The sequence below is a fragment of the Aquila chrysaetos genome, chromosome 14 (assembly GCF_900496995.4).
Source record: "Aquila chrysaetos chrysaetos chromosome 14, bAquChr1.4, whole genome shotgun sequence".
In the NCBI taxonomy this organism is placed as follows: Eukaryota; Metazoa; Chordata; class Aves; order Accipitriformes; family Accipitridae; genus Aquila; species Aquila chrysaetos.
In genome coordinates, this window is record NC_044017.1 from 6,602,050 (window position 1) to 6,624,260 (window position 22,211).

General features: G+C 38.6%; 1 protein-coding gene across 7 annotated transcripts in view; it reads left to right on the forward strand.

Moving 5' to 3' along the window:
- Positions 1-21,870, forward strand: part of ABCC4 (ATP binding cassette subfamily C member 4) — a 151,243-nt gene extending 129,373 nt beyond the window's left edge. For all 7 annotated transcript variants that reach the window (XM_030036470.2, XM_030036473.2, XM_041128657.1 and 4 more), the window contains 3 exons: positions 1,151-1,256; positions 16,408-16,542; positions 21,397-21,870. In XM_030036470.2, the coding sequence (XP_029892330.1) occupies positions 1,151-1,256; positions 16,408-16,542; positions 21,397-21,504 (349 nt within the window). In that variant the 3' untranslated portion in view covers positions 21,505-21,870. The remainder of the gene's footprint in view (positions 1-1,150; positions 1,257-16,407; positions 16,543-21,396) is intronic.
- The last annotated feature ends 341 nt before the right edge of the window (positions 21,871-22,211 follow it).

The following is a 22,211-nucleotide window of genomic DNA, read 5'->3' on the forward strand; positions in this document are numbered from 1 at the left end:
AATATGTGAGTATTCACGTGGCCTGGCTTTGTGCCCAGGTTGGGAGCCAAGGCTTCCTGTGCAATGTGGGCTCTCAGGTGCCTCTAGGGGGCATTCATCACCTGATGGCTGCCTAATTCATGTGCTCTGATTCATCTTCCAGCCATGCCTTTCCCCTTTCATTGACTAAAGAGAGGACTACATAGATTTGCACGTTTAAGCCTGACTGGTATGCTCTAAGTTAGGTGATGTCAATGCTTCTCTTGTACAGTTACTTGCTTGAAGAATCTCCAGTTTTATGAGTATTGCATCTCTTTTGCCTTAATGCTTGTTTATACAGCTAAAGAACATTTTAGTGTCTTATGTGTCTTTCGGTATAATTTTATTTCCTTTTCATGGTTCTCAGCTTTATTTGTGATAGTTATCGCTTTAACCCTGTATTTCAGTGTCTATGCTTTAGCTTAGTTTCATTCTTTACAAGTATTATGTTTCCTCCTGATACACTTTTCTTAGGTGGTTAATTCATATAGTAGGTTGAGGCTCTTAACTTGAAAGCTTTTATCCCTTTCCTTGGGTTGTGCATTCCAGTTAACACTTTCGATTTATGGAATATGCCAAGTTTCCTCTTTTCTGTATTCAAGTTCTTGAGCTACTCCAGTTCTAGTTTAGTTTACCAACCACCTCCTTTATTTAATCCCCTTTTGCAGTTGAAATCAAGAACCTTAGTTGTAGACTGTCGTGTTCATTCTTCAGTTGATTTGCAATGAAGGATATTTACTTTCACTTTTCTTTGCTGCTTGCACAAACTAAAGCTTGAAAGAAAATAACAATGACTCTTTCTTGCTGTAGAAATCTGTAGGAATATCTGACTCTACAAAATTTTCCTCTTTCTGTAATCGAAGCCTGGGAAATTAGTCTTCTGAAATGAAACCTATTGCTCTACTGGCAAGAAGAAACTCTTTCCTCCTCAAGTATTAGAGGATAGATTTTGGAGTATATTTCATGATATGCCTCCAAGTCATCTAATATAACGAGAGGAAGAAGCACTGTAATGACTTCATAAGCGTATTTCCTGCTATAGTCATGTTTGATGAAGTCATAAAACATGCCTGGCCATTGTTATCCATGCAAACATTTTATTTTTGTCTGCGTTGCTCTTGCTGTGTTTCAGAACAGATGAGTTCATTCAAAAGACGATCCGTGAAAAGTTTGCTCACTGCACAGTGCTGACCATTGCACACCGCTTAAACACCATTATTGACAGTGACAGGATTATGGTAAGACAGTTAACTGCTTAAAATTACTCTTGGGTTTGTTTGTTGTTTTTTTTTTCTGAAGAAGAATAATGTTATTAACTCTTTCTCCTTAATTTTGATCCAAAAGTGGGCAGAGGTTTAAGTCGTACTTTAGACTTGTCCTAGTTAACCTAGTTATCCTAGTTACTGTGATTGGCAACTCATACAACTGTGGAAGTAATGACCTGAAAAGACTTCTTACATTGTCTGGCCCTGTGGTTTCCAACCTGCGAGGCATGAACCCATTGCAGGTGAGGCGCAGCAGCAGACCTGAGCAAACAAACTCTGCCAGCACTAGGAGCCTGTGAAGACACACCCAAGAGGCTCTGGACGGAGTCAGCTGGATTCGGTCGGGTTTATTAATTCAGTCTCGGTGGGCTGAGGGCGGCAGTGACAATAGTTAGTGGTGTGGGATGTGTGAGGAGGAAGTGGTAGAGGTTCTGGGGCAGGAGACACGGAGGTGAGGAGGCAGCAGCTGCCCTGGGGCAAGGGTGGTGGTGGTGGGAGAAGTGGAACTAGACTGGTGAGGTAATGAACATGGCCAGCTTTCTAAAGCCAGGTTCAAACAGAAAAGATGAAGCACTACCAATCCAGCAGCCTCTGCCATCTTTGTTCCCAACAGAGCAGTGATATACTCTGCCACTGTGAAATACCGTCTCTGCCATCTTGTATGCCCCACGGTGCATTGCACACGCATAGAAATTAGAAAGTACTTGCTGATTATTTTCATAAAGGCAGTGGTCTTCCCTAGGCTCTCAGGAAATCGGGCTGGTTTGTGTCCTTGAAATGATGTGCAGCCTGCAGTTTTGCAATTTTCTGCAGTAGGAACAGGAGCCCTTTGCAAACATTTTCTTCACAGCCAGTTAATGAAGTAACTGATGGTAGTGGGCAAACCGTGTTCGTGAATGGAATTCAAATTTAACTGGGCTTCAAGCAGAAATTACCCTTCACCTCTCGGTAGTAACCTTAAAAAAAACCAAAACCACTTTCTTCAACTTTTGTTTTGTGAAAATGAAGCATGTTAATTCTTTCCGTTTTTTTTTTTTTTTTACTGGATGCTCGAAACATTTTAAAATTTGTGATTGAGTTACAATGGTTGCCTAAAGTACACAAAATGAAACAATTAGATCCACTGAGGTGAGCGGTGTTCTGAAAAGTAGAATAGATTGTGAACTGAGTGATTATAGTTTACTTACAAAGGGAGAAACCAGCAGAACTGCCATAAGTAGTCATATAATTGCAAGCATTTAATGTATAATAAATAAATATTTTCTTCACTGGTGAATACCTCCCCACAGGTCTAATGGATATGTTGGAGTTTTCTACAACTAAAGTGAACAAAAGATTTGTGAGGAAACAACTGTGACCTAATTAATAGCTGTGTGTGTTTGTTAGCTGTCCAAAGGGATTTCTGTGGGTTTTGGTTCTTTAACTACCATTAACAAGTTATGCACAGAATGTTCTTTCCATGAAGATGTTTTCTTAGTTTTACCTTTAATATCATGCAGTTGTAATGAAAACTAGATGTTTTATTTACTTTTTTTGCTAAAAATCATTGGAAGCATAGAAATCGCCCTTATCCCCAAAATGTTTGGTACTATTACCAACTATATAGCTACTCCACTGCATTTTTAGAGTCTGTACATTATTCTTAACGTTATGTTGTTTCAGTTTAGCCACTACTAAGATTTCTAGTTTCCTAAAAGTCCATTTATATTCACACATTGTCTAATACAGTCTTTTTCTAATGTCTTTGACCTCTTCAGAGTATTAAGGAACAGATTTGCAAGAAGATGTGCCTTTGAGTCCTCAGTCATTAGTAACTCTTAAATATTTTTAATCTTTTTACATTGCTCCATTTTGATCATCTTACAAATTTCAGTAATTTTGGGGGGAGAGATGAGTGTGAGAAGCATAGGACAGAAAAAAGGAGGAAACCGACATGTGACCCCTTAACAAACCTGTTTTCTTGACATCCTTATTATTGATTCTGTTTCCGGACAAATCAGAAATACGATCGCATATTTAGAATGATCAGAGTTATGGCAGGTGTGCTTTTGTTACACTTTTAATTACTTGGTTTACTCAGGCATGTAACTCCTAGTGGGAATACAGCAGAATTTTGGAAGAATAAGAAAAACGTGTGTTAAAAATGAAAGGAAAAAGAATATCTCTCTAGAAGACTACTAATGAGTGCCATTAACGATAAAAACAGCATTCATGGAAAATTAATCGTTTACTTAACTATCAAAAAAATTGAGAAGACTCAGCTAAGGAGAGCTTTCAGTGTATTTTAAAATTTGGTTAGTCAATAATGTGTTTTAGCAATTCACAAATTCAGCTTGATGCAGATTCTTTTTTAAGAGTAAAAACGTACAAACTCAAGTGCATCGTTCTTCCATTACCTGGTATTATTAAAAATCCTGGTTTTGTTTCTCCTTTAACTGAGACCTCTAGGTGTAATAATGCCTTCATAAGCCATCCCAAACCTCTGTTGTTTGCTATCATGGTAAGTTTGTTAGAAAATGAGAGAAGAACAACAAAGATGGAACCTGGCAGTTGGAATATTAACAATTGTCTTTTGACAAATAATGAGTGAAGTTAGTTTTCAAATAAATTTTGAGCAAACTTGTTCAACTCTCTTGAGTCAATCACAAAAGTCCAAGCCCATTCCTGAACAAGTATACATAACCTGAACATAAACTAGGGTTTCCCTCCCTTCCCATTGAATCAGATTGAAAGGAACCTCAGAAGGTCTCTAGTCTAACCTTCTGCTCAAAGCAGGGTCAGCAGTAATTTCAGATCAGGTTGCTCGGGGCTTTTTCCAGTTGGGTCTTGAAAACCTTGAAAGATGGAGATTCCACAGTCTCTCTGGGCAGCCTGCCCCAATGCTTAATTATCTACAATGAAATCTTTTTTTTCCTTCTATCCAGATGAAGCCTCCCTTCAGTTTATGGTAATTGTTTCTTGTTTTCCCATTGTGTATCTCACTAAAGAACCTGCTTCTGTCTTCTCAGTAACTTCCTTGTAAGTATGGGAAGATTGCTGTTAAGTCCTCTGAAGCCATCTGTTCTCCAGGGTGAACAAGCCCTGCTCCATCAGCCTCTCCTCATAGGTCAAGTACTCCCATCCACTGACCACCCTGGTGACCCTATTTTGAACTTGCTCCAATTTACCCTCATCTTTCTTGTACTGAGGGGTCAAAACTGGTCACCATATTCCAGATCTGATCTGATGAGCGCTGAATAAAGCAATCGCCTTGATCTGCACTCCTGTTGATACCCACGGCACACTGCTTGACTCCCGTTTAGCTTTACTGAACACCAGGACCCCACCTCCTTTTCAGCACAGCTGATGTCCAGACAGTTACTCCCCAGCTGGTAACTGATGCAGGGGTTCAGTCCAATCCAGATTCAGGACTTTGCAGCTGTCATTGTTGAGTGTCATGAAGTTCATGCTGACCTATTCCTTTAGCCTGTATAGATCTAAATAGCTTTGAATGTCAACGCTGTCTTAAACGTATTGACTGTAATCTGCAGTTTGGCGTTGTCCACAAGGTTTTGATTTAATTCAATTTAATTCCTGGTTAAAGCAGAACTTTCCAAAAAGAAAATGTTCACCTTTAGGGTTAATCCAAACATTTAAAAAAAAAAAAATTAGAACAGAAAATAATTTTGAGAAAGTCATGAGAAAATGTCAAGTTGGATGAGTATCGAAATAGGAACTGAACGTGAACTGTTGCATGTCTGCTCACACCCATTGTAATAACCGGTTCTATTTTAGAAGAGAAGAAAAGCCTACTGGAAGAGGAAAAAAAAAGAACAGAATACATTTTATACAACTATAGACAAATCTGGCCTCAGGAGTTGTTTTAATTCTCGTTTGTTCCATTCCCAAAACCATACCTCTGGTTTCATAATCCAGGTCACGCCTTAAGAGTATTTCCATTATATCTATCTTAGTGATAAACACATTTTATCAGAACTTCAAACGCTTAAAATCATTGAGGGAAGAGCTGTATTGTGTAACGTGATACTCTCTAACCCAATCACCTCAATGAGTAATACTACATTGCACTTGCATAGGACCTTTCATCTGGAAATTGTAACGCTCTTTACAAACATTAATTAATTAAACTTCAAACACCTGGGTGAGATAGGGAAGTATCCATACAATCTTTGGAACCAAAGTTGGAAAGACTTGCTAAGTCAGACCATCAAATAATACTACCATAAAATTATAATCCAGCGGTTTTCAAACTCTTTTTTTTTTTTTTTTTTTTTTCTTCTTCTCTTCCCTCTGTGCTACTCCAGAGTCTCATAGGACATTTTCTCATTCCTTTTTCTTCATCAGTTTGAGAACCCAAGTTGTAACTCCTCCTGTCAGGTGCTCACAGTACCCATTTTAGCTCTTTGGCCCAGGCAGCCACCCTGCTCCCCGGCAGAAGGGGAGGATGGGATAAATGCTGCAGTTGCCTCTTCTGTGATGGCGAATCCTGGCAGAAGCTCGGCTCGGGCTTGCTCCGCTGGCCCCTCATTCCACATAGCTTCCCCACCACCACAACAACTGCGTCCCTGTCCCATCCTCACCTTAGAGGGCGAGGGCCTTTTACGTAGATTGCATCTGCAGCTCACCAAGCCCAACCGGCAGCAGCCGAAGGCAGCCAAGAGGCACCACTCCCAAGACTTCCGGAGGGATCTTGGAAAATCCCCATCACCCACTCCTCCCCCTCCGCTCTGCTTCCTTCTTCAGGTTGAGAAATACTTTTTAGAAACTGTGTTTTTACAGAGGGGAGAACAGAAGCATACAGAAATTGAGGCTCACCCAGGGACATAGTGGATCAGTAGCAAATTAAGTACATGCATCTGGCAAGAGCCCGATGCAGTTGTTTGCTCTATGTGCTATGCCGTGGTCTCTCTAGGAAAGCCACAGAGTAGTCAAAACTTGTGCGTTTTCCAATGACAAGGATGTTTCTCCACAGAGACTTTTCATATCAGTGCAATACTTCTTTGAAATGGAAACTCTTTATGCAAGCAGAACTTGATCTAGTAATTAAAAACTGTCATTCAAATAGGAAGTTTTTGATGAAGAGAATCATGGGAAGAGATTTGATTTATTTATGGGAAAACCTGTTGTGGTTACATTCTGAAATGACTAATATTCAGGGTAACAATACAATGGTCAATAGAAAATGACTTCCCACGTTTTTCTGGTAAGCCTCCCTCGTTCAGTTGTTCTCATTTTTCTGATGTTGCGTTTACTGTGGTGGAACATCTGGGCCTCATAAATGAGGCACCGTGTTTCACGCACTGTAGACATCTAACCTCAGCAGGGCAATCAGTCCACCAAGAGTAGGTGTAAACATCTTGAAAGCAAAGGGGAAACTCTGGAGAGAGATCCAGGCAGTTGGCATGGTGAAAGGGGAGTCACCTACAGCTAGACAGAAAATGCTACGCAGTAGACAAGGTCTGAGCGCTTGTCTCTCTCTGGAGTTCTGGTATCTGACCCAGTATTGCACATTAGTATCCTTCATCGTCCACTTGGAGATGAGGCAATGGTGTTAACAGACACCTAAGCGAACACGATAGCGATGGCAATGCTGCCCTTCCTTAGCACGGAGATGACAGCATTCTTCCAGCAAGTGCAGAAATCTGTGCTCGACATTGTCCTCTGTCTGAGGAGGTCTGGATGCAATGCCCCCCGTTCCCAGGAAGATGCCATACCCACCAGCACACACGGGGCGGTCAGGTTAAGGCCAGCCTCCACCCTTCCTTTTGAAGCGCTGTGCTGCTAGAAATGCAAGAGTCGTGGAGCCGGAGGGAGAATAAGCGTGAGGGAGTCTGAATCTGCAGCTCAGTGAGAAGCAGAGCTCTTGAAGGAGTGGGGGAGCCCCAGCTGCCCTGCAGATACCTTCATGTGAGCTTTTGCTGCAGTGGCCCAGCTTCAAGTGGAGATGTGGAGAACATAGGAAGGTAGTGGTGGTACACTTAAGTTACTGAGTTAAAGCCGTAAATGCTGTGGTGTGTTGGCTCTTCTTTTGGTGGCTTTTTTGCCACTTATTTAAATGTCGCTGCTGGAAAACAAATATGTCTTACTATAAATCTTAGACATTCTGTTTAGGGGGGATTATCTAAGTCACAAGATATAGGAATGTGCAATCCTAGTTGTAGAACAGTTCTTTGTCAAAACTGTGCGTGTTGCCATTAGTGTTGACTCTCTCATCGTAAGTATGTACGTGCAGGACTGATTCTTTGGTGGAGAGCTACCTGCTCAGATGCCGGCCCTCAAGTGCATAAGAAGTCCAAGAGGTCAAATGGCAAGACCATAATTTTCCTGGAGCCTGGGACAGTAAAACATGAAACTTTGTGAAAAGTAGATGTAATTAGGGCTACATTCAGAGCTGTTGTTCAGTCCTTCAAAATTCTGAAGTAGAACTGCAAGGGTATGAAATGGGTAATTTTTTTTGTTCTGTAACACAGAGCTGAAAGAGTTTTGGTCTTATATTAGCCCAGTATCTGGAGTGTGGTGAAATATTCTTGGATATTATATTTGTGCTATTGCAGTCTGTTCTGTTAAAAGAATATAAAGGGAGCTTAATGGATTATAGTAGCTTGAATGAAAGCCAAATTTTCAAAACTAGGGATCAGGTCTCCAAAGATACTTAGGCACCTAATTCTTCATAGAAACCTTAAAGTACCTTGTGGATCTGAATCCAGTAATCCACAGCAAAGGTGCATATTTGTGCACCTGCTGTCATTATTCAAAAGGAACAAACACTAATAAACCTCCTTTTTTGACTAAGCCTCTGTCTTGAAAATACGGACTAGGGAATATTAGAACTAGATTTATTATTTTTTATTCAACGTAAGAAAAATCCCAGCTGTGCTGTGGGATCAAAGTCTCTTGGGTAAAGAAATGTGAAGATAAGAATATGAAGGATAGTCATAGAAGGGGACCTGCATGGAGCAGAAGATAGAAATGAATGGTGATAGGTGAGATGCCTTGCAGAGGGGAAGTGAAAGAATACTTGGTCTCAGCATACCTGAATATCACTATGTACACAGCAAAAACATTGCTTGTGTACACGTATTCTGTAAGGTGACTGGTAAATTGTCTGGATGTCCAGTTTTCGGGATCTGACCAATCAAATGCGAAAACTTAAGAAAAATCTCAACACTTAACTGTAAGGGCTGATGAAGTATTTCAGGGAGACTCTTCAGAGTTTTTAAGCAGTTCCACCAGATGTGTGTGATTAATGCCAACCTACCTACTTGGCTCTTGGCTGTGTTGGAGCCCATCTGGCCAACTGATGGAAAGCAAAGGGCCTGGGAACTGTTAGGTTTCTCCTTTCATTTGGTAACTCAAGACTTGCAGAGTTTCTGGAAGAGCTGAGCATTTAGCAAGTGATTTTTCAGAAATAATCAGTTTTGTTTTGAATCTGAACAAAGGCAATTTCCACCATTCCCAGATCTTCTGAAACTGGGTTGATGTTTAGCAAACCACAAGGGTCACAACAATATCAACAGTGAACACATTGTTTTCAAAGCTGAGTAATTTATGCATCTTTACCATTAAAAGAAGTTGTTATATTGATGCTTAAGCCAGGTTTTGCATAAAATACTGAGCTGTGTGCGATGGTCATGTATCAGAGCGAGTGTTGTCAGTTGAAATAAGTGTCTGCAACAGTTGTAAATATCACACCTGGCCCAGCTGTCTCTAAAATGAATCAAAATCCCAATGAGCTTCAAAAGATACTAGGATTGTTGATTCTCTTTGTCAGTTTTAAGCCACACCTCTCCAAAACATTGGCATGTTTGAGTTCTTAAAAGCTGCTCCCATTTCAAGAGGGCTGCCCGACAAGATTCTTCTTTTGCCTAAATAAAACAACTAATTATTGAGGCAGTGTTTCAGCTGGAAGCATTCGAATGAAGAGCTGAATTTGAATTACTGCAGGAAGTGAAGCCAATGTTTGATGAACCTTGATCTCTCATTCTGTCAGGCATTTGTGTGTGAATGTGCTTCCATCAGTATAAGGACAGGACGGTCGGATCATGTTTCTTTAAAGACAATGGTATGGAATCCAGACCATACCAGAAATACTAACACATCTTCAGAGAATGATTTTTTTCGCACTCTCAGAAATACTATATTACTGTTTAAAAACAAATTAGCACAGGACATGCTGGTGGCTGATGCTTTGAGCACAGAGTTTCTGATAGGTGAAACTGTGTGCGTGGCAGCTGAGCCACAAGTTCGTTGTCATCGGAAACTGATAAAACCAAGAGAGTGCCCAGTCATCTGCACCAATATTGCTTAACCTCTTGAAAAGTATAATATCTTTGTAGCTTATCAAACTTTTGAAGACCCTCAAAAGCCTTATTGAAGAGTGGGATTTCTTAAGCTGAAGTATATCTTCTATCACTTCAGGGCCACATTTGAGCCGTTCTGCAATCCCAATTGAGAAATGTGGCTTTACAGTGATGGAAACAGTCATTACTGATTGACTAAGGGAGAGTTTTGTCAGCATGTACAGCTGTTGGTAAGAACTGGCATGAGGTCCCTTCATACTCTCTAAGGGAAAGGTTGAACTTGCACTGGTATATCAGATGTTTTGAGGTGAGGAAACTGAACAATACAAGAAACACCTTCAGCGACTGGTTAACAGGCTTCTTTCCTCCAACAAGATATAGAAGGAGTTAATATCAAATGATTATCAGTAGAATAAGACTCGTTACTACATACATAATTGATATTTTTTCCCACAACACTGGCGTGCCATCAGATGGAGGGGAAAAAAGGTAGATTTTTAAGCCTCCGCAAGAAAAGTAAAGATAACTCATATGTGGAACAATTTACCAGGCAGTGTTGCATGCTCAGTTTTCCCTAAGTTATAGCTCAAGAATAATTTCAGTTTAAAGAAATCCACTATTTCTGGTTACAGAACAAAATGTCTGAAGCCGCCTTTTCTGTGAAGCAGGGGAAGGTGGGCAGGGGGTACATGTCCAATCCCAGTGACCAGTGGCAGATTCGGCATTATTACAGTTAAGCTCTGCTGAGGTGAAATATTTGGAAAGTCTGAAAATAATAATTCAGATTGTAAGAAGGTAAATGCCCAAGTGTGCTCTGCTTTGTTTGTACACATGATATATGAAATGTACATTATTTGACACCAAATTTGTCTGGAGTTACTGGTAATTTGTATAGGAACCCTGAAGGAGCTTGGGGAATGCTTAGATTAAACCTGAAGACTAAAAAAAAAAAAAACCAAAACAAAAAAACCAAAACACAGCAAAACAAAGCTCCACCACCAAAATTTTTTTTAAAAGGGCGGCGGGGGGGAAGAGAAAAAACCCTTAAAAAGAAAAAACCCAACTTTAAAATGGCTCCTGAGTTATACTTACAGCCTTCTCAATGTTCTTCGATGTTTGCAAACCTGTTTAGATAGGTTGATATTTATAAATGATTCTTCAGAGAAGTATGTACATGTTTCTGATCTGTTTTGACAAACCGTGATGAGACGGAAGAGACAGAACATGCTTGCATCTGAACTTAATGCCAACTGGAGCACAGGCTGTTGACTCTTTCCCACAAAGCTATGTATTGTCTTGAGTAAATATATTTCTTATAATATGATGTAACCAGAAGCATCTCCTGAATATTCTCCTCTTCCCAGGACTTTATTGAAGATCATCTTGATGTATGCTCTCTGAGGAAAACATTGTTCAAAGTTGTACTCCTAGCGGAGTTTTGAACTTTAATAATAATTTTGTTGTTTGGTGATGTCTTCTCCAAGTCTAAATTAAATCAGATGTATTCCCTAGGAGATAATTTGCTTGAATTATTTTCCTTTTGAATAGGAAATAAAAACATTTATGATCAACTCTTAAATGTCCCATTTTCCCTCTGGCTTTATGGTGAAGATGAACGTGAATAGGAATACTAGTCATTCCTCAATAATAATTGAAATAAATTCCCATGCCCCCCTCCTCTGTTGCTGAACACTTCCAACCTTGGACTGTTTTTTTTCTCAGAATGTTTTATAACTATTGTTCTCTTGGTTTGTCTGCTTTTGTTGCTGAAAGTTAGAAAATGCAGGATTTAGAACTTTCTTTTTTATGTCTATGGATAGCCATAAGTACATGGTATTTGTTACAGTGTTTTTAAGAGTCCATGTTCTTTTTCTTTCTGTGGTTAATGACGCTTCTTTTACTTATATTAATCCACAAAGAAGATTTTTAAATTCACTTACAAAATGAATGTTTGCTTTTCCAAAGTCCCGTGCAACATAACAATATGGATTAGTTGCAGGAATCATCAGGGAGAAAAGGTGCTGTCTTGGTTCTGCTGCCTAGGTCTCTGCTGGAAACTGGACTATCTTGATGTAGTATCCTCATCGTTCATTGTCTCATTTCTCTTTTGTCTTTGTGAAATCGATCTCTGATTTCTTTTTCACCATTTTATGTTTTCCTTTTTGTCTTCCCTCCCCTGCTTTTTTGTCACAGTTAATACATTAAACTATGAGGCTATGGAATGGAAATACTGCCAAGTTTGGGGTTTTTTGGGGGAGGGGACCTAGGCATATTGGAGGTAGATACCCTGGTAGGGTACAGATGAGGCAAAATGGACAACTATTTTGTAGTTGCCAGATCTTATACAAATTTAGTTCAGCAACATTTTTGTGGCATAGGCAAATAGTCCTTCTGTGCTAGCTAGAGTTAAGATAAACAACACATTTAAATGGCTAATACTCCATTTTCATGTTTGCCTTTGCAGGTCAGTCAAATTCAAATACTATTTTTCTGTTTCTCTGTCCTTCCCTGCTATGTTATTAATCTTACTCTTTCTACGTTAATCTGTGCCTCTATGTCAAGCAAAGTGCTGTTCAAAACTATGTTGCCTTCTACCCAACACGGTGCTTATCCTTCTGAAAAAATCAGAACTGGGATGAGCAGTCACTGCCCCAGACTATTCAACCAGGGTGAAACATTAGATGGAGTGGAATTAGGTGGCGTGACAGCATTTTACTCAAGAAGAGTATAGCATGTGAGTGAGCCCTGTTTGAATTGAAGATGTCTGAATAGTGCTGCTTGAGTAAGAATAATCTGGATAGCTGTAAGTAAAGAGCAGTTTCACCTTAAGAATCTTCTTGTGTGCTTTCTTTTGCATGATCGCCAGCAGCTAGTTTTGTAAATTTTGTACTGTTGGAGTTACCCTTCCACTTGAGAAAATGCTGTTGAAAGTCATAAGGATGTGACTACAAAGGGAAGAACAGTGCAGGCGAGGTAAAAGAAGCTGCCAGTGCAAGACAGTGGAGAATCTGGCCCTGGTTTATGTATGACTACTTTGGGTTTATATAGGTTTTTTGTGTTTGTTTTTATTTTACTCTGGGCTAAGTATTTCACAGGCAGTTAATTCCCACAGAATGATTATGAGTCTTTATTTGGTGTATTTTACAAAGAGTCAGACCGAGGAGCTGGAAGGTTGAATGATTTGTCCAAAATCCCCTTCTCTCAATATCTGCGTTAAAGTCTATAATGAAATCCCAGTCTGATTCAGAGTCCTGCGCTCCTGCGTGTGTCCTCCATAACCACCCTGCCGATCTGATTTCGCCAGCTACAAGCTTCTCTGGCTTTTCTGTATCAAGTTCCACTGGTACAACTGCCTTGGAACGCATCTGGGTTTGATTCGGTCATATTGTGCAGTGATAAGCATTGCATGCAAGTTGATCAGAAAATATGTGGCTGGTAAACACCAGATTCCACCTTTCCTGAATGATTAGCTGGCTTTTTGAAGTCCTAACGATTTTAATTTGGCTTGGAGTCAGTGAGTAAGAGTATGCAAAGCCTTAGCCAAAGTACCTATTTATTTATTTAAATTTTATCAGCACTTATTTCTTCAAAGAAGAGTACCTATCTCTTTGTCTAAGCGCTTTTTAATAACTGTATAAATATATAGATGTATAACTACCAAGTAAATCAGCTTAAATTTTCTCCATTGTCTCATAGATGACAGCAGTTAGTAGAAACAGTGTTTTTCCTTGGTGAATAGGGTTTACAGAGTATTCCTGACTTGTAGGAATGATATTGTCTGTTCAGTTTAATTCTGTGTCTTTCATTTCAGATTTTTAAAAGAAGTTACACGGCTTGTTTTCCCTGTGTTTGTTCTGTCTGTTTTCATAACACAAGTTTGTTTTTACTCCCCAAGAAAGGATATGAATAGATTAACGATTTGTTTAAAAAGTGAATGGAATTTTTCTAGACACGGATTGCTCGCTCTATCTGTTCATCTTCTGGACTTGGCTGTTTAAAACTTGTCGAGGAAGAATAAATTTTTCCTTTTTCCCTCCCAGGTTCTCTGGAGGAGAAAGATTGTCCGTGTTTGTGGTTATTTCAGATATTTGCAAAATTAATGTTAAAATTCAAATACCGCAGTAATATAAATTTTAAAAAACCCTCTCCTTTTCTGTTGTAGTTCTTTACTTGTGAGAGACACATTTAATGAATATGCTATTTGTTTTCTTTCTTAAGGAGTGGTTACATAATCTAGTGCTACACGGAAAAAATTTTACTTACTCAAGTCCTGTGCTGTGGCAGCCCAATTAAATTATTATTTTAAACTGTATATGATAAATTAATTTATTGCATTTTTAAGGAAGCTGTCCTTAACTGTGACGTACTGTAGTATATAAAAGATTGCGATTAAAATTGTATTTGTAATGAATCCTTAAATATTCAGATTAAATGGGATAGGACTAAGTACACTGAAAAATCAGTGTGTGCACCAGTGTACCTTTGCAGGTGAAATACTGCATCTATTGTATATTAAATGACTATATATATATATATATATAGTGCTGTGCAGTATTACTAATATTTTAAAATTTTCCCATGAGCGCTTTCCTCAGCTGTATACCAAACAGTATTGGAAACTGCTTGCAAAGGAAAATCATAATATACGCTGGGTGCTCTAAGATACGAGCTTTTGAAAATAGCAAAAAACTTCTCATAGGTTTCTGTGCATACAGTTTATAAAATTAGACGTAATTATGCTGCTGCTGTTGGCTGAGTTATTTTCCATTCAAATGCCGTGTACTTAATTGAACTGGAAGCGAGGGAGTGGGCGCCTTGGCCCCTGTGCCGGGTCCCTGGTGTCAAACAAGTCGACAGCGATCTCGGCGGCGTGTAATTTTTGCACCAGTGCAGGCAAAGGGATCGGCTCAGCTGTCCGACGTCGCTGCGGGTTTTGTCATTAGCGGGGGTCCGGGCCGCTTGGAGACCTGCCGAGCTCTTGGCCATCACGATGTTTTGCTTTAAGGAGTTGCGCAGGCAGAGTGCAGGTGTGAAAGTTGCCTCACAGGACTTTCAATTTGTCTCCAAGCTTATTGGAGTTTCTTCTTTCCAACAGAAGTTTGCAAACTATTTTTGTTATTTTGGAAGTTGTCCTCATAATACCTTTTAGTCATTTCTTTCCTGAAATCAACAGCTCCAGTTTTTTAGATTTTTTTTTTTTTTTTTTCTTCCCTTCTCTTACAAGTATGTACACCACAATTATGGCTTGGGTTATGAGTCCTTGAAGTCCCTCTGTTGTGGCAATATCTTTTTCAATAGCATGCCATGTGTATTCAGTTTTTTATTTATATAAGAACAAAAATATTTTCTGAATTACTTTGTTTTCTCACAGGAATCCTTTTTTTTTTTTTTTTTAAACTTCACTGCTCCTACACATGGACTAAAGTACTGAACTTGTAGACTGATACCCAAATCTCTTTCCTGAGTCAATACCATTAATTTATAAGGTAGTTAAGTATTTGAGTGCATTGCATTTGTCAATATTGACTTTTCCCTGCTATTGTATTTCTCATTCTCTTAGGTTAGTTAGGTGTATCTGAATCTCCTCTGGTCTAGACTTACCTGCACATTTTTGTGTCGTTTTCAAGTTTGTCACTTTTCTGATAACTCCTTTTCCTGATGACCAACACATACCTACCACATATGCCAGAATGATGTGGTTCCTACCAGTTCCTACCTGTTCAGCTTTCTGCAAAGAAAAATGCACTGTTTCTTTCTAATCTCTGTTTTCTGTCCAGATTCTTGAAAAATTTTTGTCCCTTGTAGCTCAGCTGTTTAGTTACACAGATACCTTTCTGGAAATCCATATAAACTATTTCTCCTTTAGTTTCCTTCTGTTCATTAAGAATTGTATCAGATTTGTGAGGTACAATTTACTTTTGCTGAAACTGCGGAGAACAAATTCTACCTGTGGTCTGTGTGTCTTCTACTTGTGTTTTAATGATTGTTTTAACTAAATTGCTGTCTTATCTCAAAATATATCTGCTAGTTGAAAAGTTCTCTGAATGAATCCCGTAAGGCTTTTCAAAATATAACTGCAATATTTGCTACCATGCAGTCCTTAAATAGAGTCACTAGTATGAGAATATTTTCTTAGAGGTTCAATCAGCTTATTCTTAAATTTTTCTGATATTATTGACTGTATATATCCTCTGTGGCTTACTGACTTAATGCCTTTTTAATTTCTCTGTTGTTTTTTCCTTCTCCCTTCCTCTCTTTTGGGTACCTATGTCTATGGTGTCATATCATCTTTTTTTATGGGGAAAGATTAGGTTCAGGGCAAGTATTTTGCTAATACGTAGCTGGCAAAAACTGATGCAAGAAATTGTTTATCTTTTCAGCAACACCCTCATTTTCTTTAATTACATCTTCACCTCCTCTAATCCAAAAGACCTACTTATTCTCCCTTAACCATCTTGGTGGTTATTGCGTGGTTTTTACCCACAGCTGTTTACTTCAGAGCCCATTTTAGGCCTCTTTGTTTCTTTCTTATACAATGAATCTTATAATCTGCTTTGTTGGCTTCACAAACATTGTATTTCCATATTCTGCGTAACTTTGCATTGGATTCCTATAGGTAGAGTGGCTGTAGAGCACCCTAAAATTGTACAACAGGTCTATAAACTGAAAAACTGCTATGCTAGTTTGAAGAGGACATATTTCATTTTCAGGATACAAAATTCATCTTAGCACTTAAAGTGCATACATTCCCCCCTTGCTTGTAGTCTCTAACACTTGGTTTTTAATTTGTTATGCTAATACGTTGGTTTCTGCTGATTTAACAGGTTTTAGATGAAGGAAGACTGAAAGAATATGGTGAACCTTACATTTTGCTGCAAGAACAAGATGGCTTGTTTTACAAAATGGTGCAACAAGTGGGCAAGACTGAAGCAGCTTCTCTGATTGAAACAGCAAAACGGGTAATTTTAGAAGAAGGGATGATTAAGTTTGTCTCTGCAGTTCGTTTATCTCAAGTTAGCATATTCAGCGTTATGTTAAGGCTTCCACTAAAGAATCTGTCAGCTTTGCAAGGCAAAGCCATCATTTTCAGTGCTTTTTTTAGTGGGATATACACAGACTTCCAAATGATAAGTGTATTTATATACCCCGAGTTGAAAGACTATTTGGATTTCTTGCATCCTTCTGTATGTACACAAAATGGTAAGTGTAAATAATATATGACGTACTCACCTGTGCTGGGCACTGATCTTAGAAAAACTTGCTGTAAAAACGTGTTAGGGCTGCAGAGTCCAGTATTTATCTATTTATTCTATATTTTTAAAAGGGCCCACCAAATTTTAGTTTGAGGTTCGGTACCTGTGCATTATATTATGGTCTCTGGGGGTGTGATTGCATTCTTATTTTTGTGCTTTCTCTTACTTCGTTCTTCTACCCTTGCTCTGTTCTGCACATAGGATGAGCAGGGCTCAATTAAGAAACAGCTGTTGAATGTTTTGTTGCCTCCTTGTTCCCTATGAGGCTCTGTGCCTGATTTACTGCTTACTATTCAAATCCTACTCTGAGTACAGAATTATTAATGTACTTGTAAGCATTCCTCTGGCAATCAAAGTGTTTAAGAAACATCAATGGATTAATTTTCATAATATGTCTGTAAGGTGAGGCTATATCATCTCCACTTTTCAGATGGAAAGCTGAAGCAGAGATAAGAAGATAAAAAAATGACCTGTGATTGAGGAATTCTTTTTGACTTGCTTTTGGCTTGATTTCTTTTTCTTGATAATTTACCACACAGGATGTCCAGAGCAAGGTTTTATTTCTCTCAGTGCTAATGAAGTTTAAGCACTGCTTCAGTTGAGACTGGCAGTGCTCAGTTTGGCAGCAACTTGCTTCATAGTCATGTAACATTGCTTTCAGCATGCAATAAGGCACTGATATTAGGCATGTAGTGACCTAAGAGAGCCTTTTCAAAACAAGAAGCAAAGGTCTTATCTCTAGCCTTTATGTTTTCCTCTCCTCAAGTTGCTGGATGTACGGAGCAGAGCTAGAGGAACACAAACTCCAAACTGTTCCCTGGGGAAACAGGAGACCAATAGATGGGAAGCAACACATAAAGACAGGAAGCAAAATGGCAGGTGCCTGGCTATTTCCTAGTAAAAATAGATGCATTTCCAGCAAGTTGGAAAAAAATGAAAAATTGTGCTGTCATGGAGGCTGCATGCTCATGTCTGGAGGCTATTTTACCGGACTTTTTGAAGATTAGAGATTTCTGTGTCTGTTCATATCGTTAGAAATTTTTTAGAGCTGCTGAAGCTTTTTTTTATAAAGAGTTTTTCAAGTGAAGCTTTGTAGCTAAGAGTGTACACTATAAATTCATGTGTGGCACTAATTGCGGAACTGAGGAAACAGCTTTGTCCTTAACTAGACTATGTAATGAGCCCTGCTGTCCTTCTCCGTTGCTGCAATGTAGCTTCTTGTATTTTATTACTAGAAAGGAATGGGTTAGCTATGTTTTTTATGGTATGTGTATGACAATCTGGAGGTATATAAATTACGTTTAAAAGGATAGCTTCAAATTCAGACGACCAGTGTTTGTCTGTAAAGTGAAGGCCAGCTTCCTAAGGCTTGATCCTTGGAATGGCAAGAGGTGAAGCTGTCCAGCTGTCATCTGTAGAGATTTAGCCATGTCATGCTGTCTCTCCTTCCCTCCCTGCAGCCCTCCCCAATTGCACAATTGCATTCAAAGATAATTCAAAATATATAAAAATAATTGCCTGATGTTACTTGCCCGTATAGTCATCTGCAGTTACCACATCAATGTTATGTGATTTTGTACAGGAAGGGAAGAGATCCAGGAACCAGTCTCTGCTGAAATGTGGTTTGATGAAAAAGTTTGCTAACTCCCAGGCTAGAAGGCAGATACAAGCTTTAGCATCTGCCAAGAATGCAAAGCATGGTGCTTATCCACACTCAGCCCAAAAATATGGGAATCGAGAGACTATATCTCCAGTCAGCAGCTACCCAGAAGCACAGTTACAGTTCTTTCTGTTTGGAGGACTTGGACATTAATTCAAGGTTTTTGTTACTGCTGTCCCTTGTGCTTCATGCATACTTTCAGAGAAGTTGCTTAGTCAGAAAAGCCGCTTCCAATGGCTTTTCTTTTTACACTAGTAAGTCTGTTACATGTATTGCTGTTGGTCTCATACATTCCTACTGTGGTTACTAAAAGCTGGTTTTATGAAAACCAGCTTTTTTTCTGTTGTTGAAAAACAGCATGCTGCACATAAAAAGAAATGGTAATATGACATATATACATACTTTTCAAAAGGCGTTACAGTGGGTTGCTATGTAAAATGGTTTGGAATGTGGCCATGCTTTGGCAATGATTATTTGATTTATTGCATTTTGGACCTGAATCTTGCGCAGAACAAACCTGTACCAAGAGCTTCTTTCAGTAAGGTGAGACTTTAAATGCCTTTTGTGGAACAGTATAGATTCTGCATATATCCTTTAAGTGCAAATGAAGGGGGACTACACATCTTAAATTGGAAGACTAACTTGGATATCTTTGAAGAAACCTAATTTTCAAAAAAATCTCATGGGCATCTTAGCTAAGCGTTGCAAGATTGAGCTATTGCTGGAACCTCAGCTCAGGCTTCTGAATTGATCCAAGGTTACTATTTGTATGTCTCTCTTGGTCACTCAGTATCCCCATTTTTTGTGCACGTCAAAGAAAACAATGCAGGCACAGCTCAAATTGGAGACCGCTGAGTATATATTAACTAGCCTGTGAGCTTGACTGCAGTAGAGTTGTGCTTGGCATCGCAAGACTGTGTTTTTATCTTTGCTCAGTTTACAAGAAGCTATTAGGAGAAAATCCTATGGGAAGGTGAGAAATAGTCATCAAACAGTTAAAAAGGAAAAAAAAAAAGTGCTCAATTATTCAGATAAACAGAGGTTGGTGTGTACTCTGTGCTCTTGGCAGCATTGAGAGAGGCTTTTCCACAAGCTTTGGTGGCGTCAGGATAGGGCTGGTTTTCTGTCAATCAGGTTTTGAGTACTTTGAGGGAAAAATAAGGGTTATTTTATTTTAAAGCTATGACAGATGTGTAAATATTAAAATACTAGGTGTTATCTCACCTCAGTGATTACTTTTAGAAAGGTTGCAGCTCTGTTGGCAGTGGAAGAAACTTGTATAAAGACTTGGGCATTTAATATCTTGAGGGATTGGGCTCAGGGGAAGAATTACAATGAGACAGTTGAAAAGCAGCTGCCATTTCATTACGTCTCTAGTAATGTGCCAAGGTTTTCTATTAACTTTCCATTAAAAAAAAAAAATCACATTCAAAAGCTGCATTAAAAGTATGCCAAAGTTTTATGTTTTAAACCAGGGACGGGATGGGAATGCACAACTGGGGCTGCCGTCTCTGCAGCGTGTGTGCAGGCAGGCGCCTGATTGACTTTCCTCTGTTGCATCCGATCGTGGCTGGTTACTGAGGAATGCCTCTTAAGAGAACTTCCAATTCTTTTGTTGATTCAAATCAGACCTTAATATTCTTTGAAACTTGTAAAGATGCATATATCCTGCGTTAGCATGTGTGCACAAAAGACGACAGTGGTACTTACAAGAATGTTTTCATAGAATGACGATTTCTTTTTTATCCCGCGTGTCTTATACATGTATTCATATATATGAAAAGGACATTATTATCAAACAAACTGAACTTTGTTGACAACACTCTCAAATATAAATTGGAGAAATGTTTCATAAGCCGTAGTCAAAGCGGTCTGACTATGAGACCTAACTCATGACACGTGTCAGCTTCAGAAAGATAGTGTATTTTCTGTTTTTAAAGACTCAAAAAAACTTTTCACATTCTTCTTTGAAAAAAATTGCATTTGAAGTCCTTTTTCACCCAAACACATTTTTAGATAAGAGCACACAAGTCTTGACATTATTTCATTTTGTTATGCGCATCTGTCAAGGAACAGAGATATGATACAGCTACTAAAAACTGATGATTGTGGAACAGTGAAACTTGACAGCATTTCATTTCCTTTATATTCTGATTATACATTTATCAGGAAACCTGTATCTCTTCTAGTTGAGCTAGAAATTGGTAGAATTCAAGAACTCAAAGGCTTGGCAAAGAACTGTCCTATTATTTGGTATCATCTTACATTTTAGAGAAGTTGCTTGGTTGAGTCATTGTTAAAGCTTTTGCTTCTTCTTTCATTATTGTGGTTCGCTATCCAGAGATCACATTTCTATAGGCCCTATAACTGCTCTGCAGCACAAATTAAACGCTGGGATATTTCATACATATACCTCGAAGTTTCAATGGTTGTCAATCATAGTTTGTAAAATATAGGGATTACAACCTGATATTAACATCCAAATCCATTGTGTTCATTTTATGTGTGAAAATGAGAAACCCTTGTGCAGACGCAAGATTTCACAGCTTCTTTGTCATCCTGTTTTTAATTTATCTCCATGTTTTGAGCTAGTAAAATGATTTTACTTACCAGTTTAATGTAAAGTGATAAAACATATCTATTTATCTGAATTACCGGAATTTGAGTGGATCTACAGGTTGCGTGGGATTATTCTCACGCTTTGTTATAATGTAAGATCTTATAGTAATTTTACTGATTTTTCAGTGACACGCAGTTACTGAATGCCACTAACCTGAAGTTCCTGTTGGGATTCCTTAAGGACATGTATTTATCTCTACTTTATTTGTCTCCAGGAATTTTATTTGAAACTAAAAGGTGTTTGATGCATAATTACTCATAGAATCTGATATTTTTCCTAGGTGTACTTCAGTAAGAATTACCCAGAAGTTGTTCAGAATGGTCAACTTGCTACAGACTCCTCCTTGGATCCTTCCTCAGGATTATGCATAACCGAAACTGCACTGTGATTCCTAATAACCTTAACTGTTTTCCATTGAATGTAAACCTGAGATCATCTAAACTCAGTGACGATGTTTGCAAGTGTCAACAGGAGAGGAAAGGGAGGGGGCGATTCTTTGCACTGGACATCCTTCCTATTTAATACTGAGAAAAAAATTTTCACTGTCCCTCTTTCTTTAATTTCAGTGCAATATGTTTTCCTTTCCACCTAATTGTTTGTACTGCTAAGGATATTAGGCAGACTCAGCTTTTATTTGAAAGTTATGTGGTAGAGATCTCTTTTATTTAAACAGGTGCAGGACACCTAACACGTCTAGGACACCTGACAGGTCTAGGGTGCATATTTGGAGCTTAATAAAAAAAATTGGAATGTGTCCTTTTTTCTCTTTTGGAAATATTTTGAGACCAAGCAAAACCAAATTTTTTTCAGTGTCACTTTAGCACGACAGCTGTGTCTAAACAGCAGATTCAGTAGTGTACAACTTAGTTGTCTGGTGCGACTCTTTCTCCCTGTCATAAGTATATATGCAGGTTGGTAGAAAAAAGAATTGATCAAGCCAAAAATACTTTTTCTTTTTGATAGCAAAAAGCACTATATACTTATTTTTTTGATAAATAATTCAAGTAATGCTGTTCAAGATGAATGTAAATATTAGTTTTATTTTGCTAAAATCTGAATGCTGAAAAATCAATCTCAATCTTCTATACTTTAGAT